We start from the raw sequence: 11461 nt of genomic DNA, 5'->3' as shown, positions 1-11461 counted from the left end.
TCGCCTTTTAGGGAGCTTTTAAGCAAACCAATCCCACTGCAAAGACCAGTACCAGCATCTCTGGGTTTTGGTTACAGGTTTATAAAGAAACACAGAATTCCCACTGGGCTGGGAGTTTTACTTTCAAGTTGGGAGCTAGCATTAGTTCTACTTGGGGGGTGGGGAAGCAAAGTCAAGTCAACCTAAAAAAAAAAAAAAAAAAAGGAAAAGGAGTCTAAGGTAAGTATAATCATAAATTAAAAACTGTGAATCAAAAGGTGACTGGTAGTGTCTTTTAGGCATGAAAAGCCTGGCTTAGAAAAGTGACTGCTTCTACCACACACAGCGAGGATTGAATTACAGACACACTAAATCATGTCTTTTGCACAGATGGTCTCAAGTAGTTACATAAAACAGGTAATCAGCAGCACAATTGATAAGAACCCCTAAATACATGCTTGAGAGAAAGTGGTTTTTTTCCTTCATTAAGAGCTCTACTGCCTGAATGATCATTAAGTTACCATAATTCACTCTCCCCCCTCCCCCCCAGTGAAAATACAAGTAGACCTACATGTCCATAAATAAGATGAAGCAATCGGTATCTGCTTGGTTTTAGGCAAGGTCTCAGGCTCAGCAGTTGGTGCTGGGATTTCAGGAGGGAGGGAGGGAGGGAGGGAGGGAGGGAAACCCAATGCTGGGCTGTGGGCATTTAAAGGTACATTTGCCTCCCCTCCAACTGCCTTGTCCCCGTTTAGATCTCAGCTTTACAAAGCATTTAACACCACTTTAAGTTAATGGTCTTTTTATTGGAAAAAAAAAAAAAAAAACTAGCATTTACAACTTGGAATGGACGTAAATTGTAATTTCTTGAACAGCAATGTTGATGGTTGTGCTGAAGTCCACAGCCACAGCCTACTCTGCTGGCTCCAAGTCATGGTTCAGAAGGTTTTAAAAACAGAGAGTCCAAAGATGCTCCCTTGATAAAGGTTTGTTTTTAAAAATTTGTATGAATGGTGATAGCCTGACACCCATTCCGCTCTAGCACAATGCAGACAATGCTAAACCAACACACGTGGGCATGCCACCAGGGTGTGTCACGGTCACGACAGGTAGGGGCATGGGGAAGTTACAAGAGGGCCATCCTGCTATTGGGGCTATGCCTGGACAGTTTATCTTCCACAGCATCCTGAGGTAAACCAATCTTAAATGTCTGTCTTCAGTAAACCAGCTATGACAATTTATGGTAACAAATTGAACTAGAACCCCTTTGAGTAGGCTTTGAATTTGTTTTTTTGTTTTTCATTTTTAATACAAACGCCTGACTGTGCTCAACTGTCAAGCTGCATGCATGAAAAACTGGCCAGCCCAAACAGTGTATTAACCATGAGCGGACGGACCTGCCAGGTGTCCACTAAGTGCTTCCTTATCATTAAGGTAGGACAAGTATTTATATCGGAAAACTGATGTAGCTTGATCTTTAGGGGACAGGACCACCAGTCAATACATGCAGATTTTTTGTGTGTGTGGACAGAAGGTACTCTTGACATTCAGTTTTGCTATATAGAAACAGAATGAGTAAATGAATTTTTTTTTTTTTTTTTTTGCAAGAGGTAAGTAAAAGATCAATTTGATTCTTCTAGAGGGGGGAAAAAAGGAGTTGAAAGTAGGTCTTCATTTTGCAGTCATCATCTGTACGAATTCTGAAAAGACAAATAATCATAACTTGGTTATCTTCAAAAGCAGTTTTAATGAACATAACATCTCTACTCTGCATAAAGAAAAAAAAAAAAATCTAGTTCAAGTAGTTAACTTGTTTATAGATCCTAAAGGGAAAACTTAAAAACTAAGCTAAAGAAACTTGGTGTGTTACCTTCGTAGTTGACTTGTCCATCACCATCAATATCTGCTTCTCTGATCATTTCATCTACTTCTTCATCTGTTAGTTTTTCTCCTAAGTTTGTCATGACGTGACGTAGTTCTGCAGCACTGATGTAACCATTGCCATCCTGTGAACATTCAGCAACTGTTACTGGTAGGGACTCACAGTGGTTCGGTGTGGGCAAGTACGCCTTTGACTTAATTAAGCCCCTCAAGTTACTGCCAACCGTGTGTATGTCGACAATTCTCCATCTCCAGTTCCCACCTCTACCTACTAAACACATGCAGTCAGCCAATGCAGACACTGCAGGGGTTTTTGAAAAGCAAACAGAAATTGAAAGTCACAATCAAGAAACTTGGTTCAAAATTTCTCTACTATTTATTATGTTTACTCTCATCTGATAAGGTTACTACAATAAGTCAGGATATCTGAAAATGAGATTACAGAGGCTCAGGCAGTTAGGTAAGTGTTCTAACTAGAACAGAACGTTAAAGCGTTTAGAAATGACAGCCAGAAAGCCATATTTAAGTTACAGTCTGCAATGCAGACGCAGGGTTACCTTGTCAAAGACTCGGAATGCCTCGCGGATTTCTTCTTCACTGTCTGTATCTTTCATTTTTCTAGCCATCATAGTCAAAAATTCTGGGAAATCAATGGTGCCATTACCTCAAATAAAAAAACAAAAGCTCATGTAAAATAAGCGCTCCAGTAACGCTACCCTGGAGTGATAGTTTTAGAATCACTTTATAGAACAGAAAGCATTTGCTAGGACAAACTGGTAAATTGTTTCATTATGTTGAGCCATCTTAGGTTTAAACTATTCAAATACTTCACAGGGCAATTTCATGTGATTCACATAATTCAAACCAGTGATCAGTGCCCAGGATAGCATTTAATGACGCAAAGGAAACTGCACATACAGATTCTTGGCCACTGAAGGTTTTGTACAGTTCAAGAGAAAAAAAAGCCCATAGCAGTGCGAGCTGAATCTTTCTACTCCCAAGGGAGGCACTTGAGTTTGCCTTCCCCCGAGTCAGGGAGATCACTCGGATCTAGTTCTGCCTGCACTAGCGATGCAGGTGAAGGTCCATGATTGGGCCGCCAGGAGTACACAATGTTTTTAGGAAAGAAAAGGATGATGAGCAGGAAAAAAGTTGACTTTGTTATCCCAGGGACCATAAAGTGTTGGAAAGTCTTCTCCAGGAGGCATTTCTCAGCCACATTATGGTAGGTCACCTAATCGTTTTCTCCCCAACTCAGTATCTTTATTTCCCATTAAGGGCAAGGCTCAAAAGTGGTTTCTCAGCTCAGACTATTAACATTCAGGAAACTTTGTCAGAAGAATCTGTTCTATGGCCAGTATTCCAAACAACTCCTCCTTTAAAACCAACACCTCGATGAACACCCCAAAGACAAGTCACCAGATCAACAGTGTAACTTGAACTAAACAGAAACAAAAATTAAATTAGAAGAAAAAAGCCTTACGTTAAGTCACTCATTTTCAACGGTACCTTTAAATCAAAACAATAATTCAGAGATTCCTTCAAATCTATTTAGCCTCCAAAATTTTTAAGCATTATTGACATTCATGGAAGACAAAATTATTTGAAATGCGCTCCTACAGCCACACAGTGACGTCCTTAGGCATCATATTTATTCACTGCGAGTACCAGACTCTATAGTTTGAGACAACTTTCCCCACCTTGTCCCATAAAACCCAAGGGCCTAATACACCTTGCCAGTCCCCAAGCACAGTTTCCCCAGGGCTTACACAAAACATGAGCGAGCCACCCCATGTTCCCAGATGGCTGATCACCCTTAGCAGTCAAACGAGACGGAACCATGAAAAACCTCTTTTTCCAAATTACTAAGGATGGAAACAGTCTTTAGAAGTAGTTCAAATGGGCTAAAACCATTGTTAAAGAGCTGACCCAAAACCCCTGCTTCTAAATGTATATGACCAGACAAGTGTAATTCCATTTTATCACCTTATGATACCATATTTTTAAATGGCTACTATCATGCCAATCATCAAGAAAGTAGTCTACATCCAAACTGTTTATTCCTACCTCATCTTTTCAAAATTTACTAATGTTCTACAATGTTTGTAGATTTCATTAATTTACTTAAGTTTATTAAATAAATTAAAATTATTAATTTAATTGATATTATTTCCAAAAAACGTGTTTTCTTTGTGGGGGGAGTGATCAAAAACGACTTACTGATAGAAGTGCCCAATAAAAGGTCTACTGTCCACTGTTCTGCAGTCCAGAGGAACGAACGACCAAATGGTGACCAACTGCCAGAGGCGTTACTGCTTGTCCCTTCTGGCTCCACATCCTTCTACCAGCTTCTACAAACCTACTCCCTACAATCCTCATGCACCCCACCTCCAAGCCTCAATGATCCTCAAAATTCTCTTCAGTAAACACACTGACAGCTCACACTGTACCCACTTCCATATGTTAATATCTGAGAATGCTCTTCCCCCACCTCACTTGGGTTTTTTCTCCCCTTAGAGACAATAAGCTTTTTTAAAAGGTCTAAGGCTATTTATTTTTACTTTCCCCATAGGACTCAGTGCAGACTCATGGGCCAGTTGATAAAAGACTGAGCTGTAGGTCATGGCAAGTGGAAAAGAACAATACTGTGATCCGATACAGGAAATGTTCTAGACAGTGAGCAGGGCGAAAGGCAGGCCCATAATCTTCTATTTTAATTATCAGTGGCTGTAAGGAAACCACAGAAAGGATCTTTGCACATTTGCCTTGATCTGGGGACCTGAAAGACAATCTTTAACACGTCTGAACTTGAATTACACAACGCTGGCGTTCATTCATAGTTCTAAAGCCCTTACCATCAGCGTCCACTTCGTTGATCATATCCTGCAATTCGGCTTCTGTTGGGTTCTGACCCAGTGACCTCATGACAGTTCCAAGTTCCTTTGTTGTGATGGTGCCATCGCCATCTTTGTCAAATAGGGAGAAAGCTTCCTTGAATTCTGAAAACAAAAGTTTACCTTTTAGAATGAATGTCTTCACCCAACCCAGCCACAGCACGCCCTTCCCTTAACTTGCCAAAGCAAGCCATCCAAGTTGTGCAAGTGAAGAGAAACTGCCTGCTCTTTATCTGCTGAAACAAAGATCACAGCAGTTCTGTTGGACTGGCCTTCACACAACAGTCCATAGAGCAAACACCATTCCTGGTAACCAGTTCCATAAAGTCACAATATTCTCACACAAAGAAGGTTAAGCTTCAACACACTTAATTTAGTCCTAGGTCCAATCTGACAAGTGAAGATCGGTCCACATGTTCCCTTATGGTCCCTTCCTGTTAACTTTCTACAGCCACAAGAACTCCCTGTTTCACAGCCACAGGAAGAGGTGGTTACCAGAAATGTACAATCCCACGTAACCAGTGTGTTCTCTCTACATGGCATTCAGAGTATTTCAAAGGCATTCCTGGTTTCCTAAAGAGAAACCATCTCAAAAAAGTCCTCCAGGGAATATTAAAAGCTAAAATCTAAACTAAATCATTCCCTTCCCAATTATTACAGTGGTCCTGACACTTATTTCCACCCATTCCCATTTAGAATAGCAAGTACAAGCTTTCATGGTGAATTACTAAAAGACCTGTGGCATAAGAATTCTAAACTACATTTTTGAGCAGCAGGCTCCATGCAATCTCATTATATACAAAGCCTGGCACACCGTGAAGCATAGTCAAATACTCCAGAGTATAATAAGTGGGTATTCTTACTTCTACTTCCTTTCTCATTATCTCCAAAATGCTGACAAGGAGTAACACTTGACCTAAATATCTCTGCTTATTGTTTTCATTTAAATAAATTCTTAGAAAACTGCTCAGACTAAAGGGGGAGGGGACAGAGGAGTCACCAGAACTGCGTCTGCCTAGCTCTGGTCTACCGAAACTCCCTGAAGCCATCAACTTACCAGCAATCTGTTCTTCGGTGAGCTGATCAGCCTACATAGAAAAAGAAAAGGTTATAATTCAATCCACCAGAGTTTGATTGAGGTCAACATGGTTTTTCCAATTACACTTTTAATAGTGATCTTTCAAAAATCAATCTCGAAAAAAAAATCAGCTGTTTGAAAACTTCAGCAATGTCATTTAATAAAACAATTAGAATAAAGGGAACCCTCTACGCTATTTTAAAAACAAAGGATGGTAAAGGAAGTGACAACATCTCATTTCAGGTTTTCTTCTCTGGGCCTATGGCTATACGCTCTGCAGTCTAACCAGGAAGGGTCAGTTCATAGTTTGAAAAATGGCACCTCTAGTGGCAAAAGGCCCACTGCATCAGCTGCATGGGTAGGCTCTGAGAAAGAAGAGCGCCACCTACTGCAGCAGTGATGCCACAGTCCCCGCTTCCATCCAAGAAGGGACCCAGCCTGCTGCTGCTATCACCGAAGCCAGGATTGGGTCCAGGGGCAGACTTTTAGTGCACCTTGCGCATTGCTGCAGGCACTCCAAATCTCCAAACTGGCGTTACATAATGTCATTGGGTTGGATTAACAGGCTTTTATATCTATTTTATGAGATATAATTCAATGGAAAAAAATAAACATACAGCAATGGGTTATCCTACCAACTTCATTTCCATGTAACAAGTGCTTTCCAATCATTTAAATTAGGCAGTTGTTTGTTAAAAGCCTAACATTTAGAACAGCTAAATGCCCTTGGTCAAATTATCCTGATTCAGGAGCCAGGAAAAAATGGAACTGTCCTACAGCTGAGCTGTTACAAAACTGCAAAAATTAAGTACGCAGAAACTACATTATAATTATGAGACTGTGCCCTCCCTTTTTTGGAGAGGAACTATTAACTTTGCTAGAGAATATTTACCTACTTTATGGATGACATAAAAGCTGCTCATAATAGAAATACTTTAAAAAAAAAAAAAAAAAAAGAAAGAAATACTTGACTAGAGGTGGTAACGGCCACGAAGGTAATTCTCACTTGCATTATTTGGCCTCGGCAACACTGAACCTGTGCCTCCAGCCAGGGGAATTCGAGATCTCAAGGAGAGCTAATACGTATTTTTATATTAATGAAGGATGCCTAATGAAGCCAGTTCCAGAATAAGTCCTAATAGAAAGCTGACGGCATTAAGTTTATTCTAACTCATAACTGAAAACTTTCACAATGGAATCATGTTCCAATATACTGATTTGGGGGAGACACTTATGTTTTCAAATGAGAACTGGGTCTTCCTTCCTTTCTAACCCAGACATAGCACGTTGGTCTTCTTTATACCGAATGAAGGAGACACGATGATTTACGTAATGCCAGGGCAACGTCTGTCTTGCACAACAGGAAGCGCTGCCACACCTCGCAGGAGAAGCTGTCACCTCCCCGTGGAGACAGTCTCACCTCGCCGCAAAATTCTCGCATAGAGTGGTTATCGAGAGCATCAGCCTTCCTCGACAAAGAAATACACCCCGACCACCGGACCGCGTTGGCCTTGGGGGCGAAGGTGCGCTGAACCTGCCGGGAGCCACCTCCCCACCCCGCCAAGCCAGAAAACGCTGTGGGTGACGTCAGCCCTGCCCGCCAAGAGAGGAAGGGGGCTATGGAAAACACCCAGCGAGGCGCACAGCCGCATCTGGCAATCTAGAGGCTGCAGAGAAAGCGGAAACGTGTAGGGCATCTCCCTTCGGACTGGGAAGTGGCTCGGGGCGGAGAAAACGCCGGGCGAGGGGCCGGGCAGAGGAGCGGGCCCCAAGTGCAGGCGGGTTCAAGGGGGCGCCGCCCTCCCAAGCCAGGGAGACCCCCACTCCCACCCCCAACCCCCGGCTGCGCGGCAGGCGGAGGCCCAGTCCGCACCGCGCCCCCCACCCGCTTCTGCTCCCCGAGGCGGCGAGCCCGCCGCGCCACCACCTCCTCCCAGAGCAGAAACTTTGCGTCTCTGCTGGAAACCGAGCCGCGCGCCAGCTCCCTCCTACCCCGCCTCTCCCCCGCCCCAATTAGCGCGAGCCGAGCGCCTCCCTCGGGAAGGGACCTCTTGGTGTACCGAGGTTCACGCACGCCTTTACTGCCGCACAGGGTGGGGGGCTGCAGGGGGGCGAACCGGGGAGACAAGAGCCCCGGCCACACCGCAGGGCCCCGCCCGGGTGCAGGGCGACCGGCCCGCCGCTTCCGCCCTCTCCGCCCCCCACCCCGCGCCTTCCTGCCCCCACCCCACCCTTCCCCGGCTCCTTCCTTCCCAGCCCACGCCCGCGCCGCGCCCCCCGGGAGGGAGGAGGAAAGAGCGCCGGGAGAGAGCGCCCAGCGGGGACAGCAGTGTTGGGGGAAGGCTGACTGCGCCCCCCACGTCCCGGCAGGAGCAACGTGCGCCACCGGCTCGCTCCGGCCCATTCATTCTCCGCTACCCGCCCGCCCCGCTGCCTGCGAGCCAGGGTCTAGTGCCCGGCCCCGCCCGGCTCCCCCGCCCCCCGGGGCAGAGGCGAAGCGCTGCGGGCAGCCCGGGTGCGGCGCGCTGGATGCAGTGGTGCGGACTGGGGGAGGGGGGTGGATGCAGACGGCTCCGATTCAGCTGGGGCCAGAGCCCCTGCCCGCGGACAGCCCACGGCCAAGCCCAGCTCCAACACCCACCAAAATTTAAATGAGGATCCCTGGCCGAGGAAACCGAGATGCAAATCCGGAATGCATCCTAAACCGCACCTGCTGCGTAACACCCAGAAAAGAAAAGAAAAAAAAACCCACCAAAGGAAAGAAAAAGAGAAGAACTAAAAATTGGGGAAGAAAGCATGGGCCGGCAGCTGCTACGCCGGCGTTTGCCACTCCCGACCTACCATGGTGCGAGCGAAGGGAGGAAGAGCAGAGAGAACAAGGGTGGCTGCACCTGCGCCGGGGCTGTGACCGCAGGGGTGCCTCTGCTACTGCTGTTGCTGCTGCTGCCGCTGCTAAGGCGCTGTGAGCGCTGAGCGCTACGCCGCCGCCGCCGCCGCTCCTGCCGCTGCCGCTGCCGCCGCCGCCGCCGCCGCCACCCAACTGCGAGTAACGGCTACTCGTCCGCGAGGCTCCCAGCACAACTGCCGAAGTGCGAGCCGGCGCTCCGCGATATATATCGGCGCTCGGTATCCCTCCGCCTCAGCCGCGGCCGCCTCTTTCTGAGCTGCGCGGCGAGGGCCGGGCCTTGGCAGCTCGGCCCCGCCCCCAGGCGCGCCTGGCCTCCCGCCGGCCCCTGCGCGCCAGCCGCGGCGGGCCGGGGCTGGAGACCCACACGCGAAGGTTTAGGGGAGAGGCGCAGGGTCGCGGGGCAGGTGCGGCGAAGAGTCCCCGGAGATGCCCACCGGGGCCGGGGCGAGGAGAGAACGTCAGCATAGCCCCGACTTGGGGCGGCCCTGGGCTTCAGAAGCCCAAGGCCCCTCACCCCAGCCCCACCCCCACCTGTGGGCCCCCCTCCTACCCCCACCTCACATCTCCTACCGCTCCGCTGGGGCACCCGGGTGCCCCTGGACCCTGGCCTCGTCGTCCCCAGCTGGCCGCCTCCGTTGGGGAGCTGCGGGCGGTCCTAGGGTAGGGGGCGGCCGCGGGGAGCTGGGGACAGAGGAACTGACCGCTCTCCTTCTGCTGCCGGGGAGAGGGGTCTGGAAGGGGAAAGGCAGTGTGCCTCGTGCAAGAAATTGGTCAGACGTTTGCTTTTGAAAATTTGAAGTAATATCAGAGACAAATTAATATATGCTCAGTTGCTAAATCTGTGTCGTGTTCATATGCTTAGTCTTAGTTTAATGTTTTTACGTTTCCACTGAATTTTTTTTTTTTTTAATGCCTGAATAATCTCCCTCTCCTACTGTTTGGTTCTCTTTTTCCTGTGGAAAATACGGTTGATCCTGACCCCAGTCTTACTGAAATTAATGTATCTGTGCATCTTCTATAGACTTTAAAACACATGCTTTGATTTTTTTGTTTGTTTGGTTTTGGGTTTTTTGTTAATTACCTGGTGCTGAGAGAGATAAGATCTTTACTCATACACCCGTACAAACAAAGAAGGAGAAAAATAGATACATGGAATCCCCTAGATTAGAGCTAGAACACACAGCTGACTGACTCTACTATGGAGCTAGACCATTTTTTAATACACAATCTTAATTATATTCTTTTTCAAGTAGTATTTTAATCTTTAAATTTACTAATGTTTTCAATTTTCTGTATACTAGAGAAAGGACAGTACCAGTTGTAAATTTGAAGGCCAGAACTTTGTAAAAATCTTGACAAAATGCTGCAGTTTCTTTTTTGGCCAAGGCAGAGCACAGGATTTGATCTTTTGTTTACAGGGCCTGGGCAACAGTTGCAAGTTATCATTTGCTTACTGTTCCAGAGAATGTGGCAAAGTGTGTGATCGACAAGATCTGCTTGAAAGGGCTTTGCTTGGTTATGTTAGTTTCTGGCTTTGACAAAGTCTGCAGAAAGATGTTTTAAAACAATGGGAAATGTTCAGGCACATTGTAGGTGCCCCAGGACTTCTGTGATAACCTCAGACAAGCATCTGTGGAACTGTTCTTACTGATATTCCTTCTGGAATGCTGCAGAAAGGGTGAACCTGCTGTACAATTTAAAGAGAAGCTGTTGGGGCTTCCCTGGTGGCGCAGTGGTTGAGAGTCCGCCTGCCGATGCAGCGGACATGGGTTCGTGCCCCGGTCCAGGAAGATCCCACATGCCGTGGAGCGGCTGGGCCCGTGAGCCATGGCCACTGAGCCTGTGCGCCCGGAGCCTGTGCTCCACAACGGGAGGGGCCACAACAGTGAGAGGCCCGCGTACCGCAAAAAAAATAAATAAATAAATAAAGAGAAGCTGTAGCAGTAAGCCGGGGAGTGGTACTGCCTTCCCTCTGCAGATGAGAAAGACATCATCCAGTTAACACATCTACCAATCATCGCCATCGTCATCATCATCATCTTGTGCTCACAGGGGTAACCTGAGTGGGAATAAAATGTATGTATATATATTTTTTTAATGTATATATTAATAGGAGAGTTGGAAATAGGGGGAAAGGAACTAATATAAAGTCAATTAAAAGAATATTCAGTAATACAGTGAGTTACAGTCTAAATGGCCAAACACACTAAGGGAATTTGTATTCTTTTGCCAGCCTTTTCATACAGTAGTTAGTTAAATACATTTTAAAACTTGGTATACATTGTGTAAGTAGGAGAAAATAGTGGCCTAGAAATGAAATGTGTTTGTTAAGTGTTTATTACCTTCTAATAGTCTTCCATTCCTTATAATTAAGTTGCTACAATCTATGGTTTTGAAAACCAGGCATTTTCTAAAATAATATTTCTTCCTCTATCATTTAACCTATTTCACCCAAATAAAACACTTTGAAACTTTTTCATGATTTTACTTGCTAAAAACTGTATTTCAAAATCATTTTACTTATTATAGTAAAATTCATTATTGTGATTCTTCATATTTTACCAGCTAGAGTTCTCTTTTGGTAATTCTTTTTTTTTTTTTTTTTGTGGTATGCGGGCCTCCCCCCGCTGCGGCCTCTCCCGCTGCGGAGCACAGGCTCCGGACGCGCAGGCCCAGCGGCCATGGCCGCTGGGCCTGCGCGTCCGGAGCCTGTGCTCCGCA

The 11461-nt window shown here is 46.2% G+C and overlaps 1 protein-coding gene across 1 annotated transcript; it reads right to left on the bottom strand.

Annotated features, from left to right (window-relative positions):
- Positions 1 to 764: 764 nt before the first annotated feature.
- Positions 765 to 8899, bottom strand: CALM1 (calmodulin 1). The gene is made up of 6 exons (XM_024131026.3): positions 8674 to 8899; positions 5812 to 5842; positions 4716 to 4859; positions 2418 to 2524; positions 1850 to 1985; positions 765 to 1679 (listed from the first exon to the last, which is right to left on the bottom strand). Exons 1-6 carry the CDS (start codon positions 8674 to 8676, stop codon positions 1651 to 1653), a joined length of 450 nt encoding a protein of 149 aa, XP_023986794.1. The 5' UTR covers positions 8677 to 8899; the 3' UTR covers positions 765 to 1650.
- Positions 8900 to 11461: the final 2562 nt, after the last annotated feature.

This window comes from Physeter macrocephalus, chromosome 11 (genome assembly GCF_002837175.3).
Source record: "Physeter macrocephalus isolate SW-GA chromosome 11, ASM283717v5, whole genome shotgun sequence".
Classification (NCBI taxonomy): domain Eukaryota; kingdom Metazoa; phylum Chordata; class Mammalia; order Artiodactyla; family Physeteridae; genus Physeter; species Physeter macrocephalus.
The sequence above is the reverse complement of the archived record's forward strand: the minus strand, read 5'-3'. Positions and strand labels throughout refer to the sequence as shown.

Coding starts and splice junctions, on each gene's coding strand:
- CALM1 (XM_024131026.3), bottom strand. Junction 2,525..4,715: donor CAACGAAGTGGACGCTGATG/GTAAGGGCTTTA, acceptor TTTTTATTTGAG/GTAATGGCACCATTGATTTC. Junction 1,680..1,849: donor TGGACAAGTCAACTACGAAG/GTAACACACCAA, acceptor TTGTCTTTTCAG/AATTCGTACAGATGATGACT.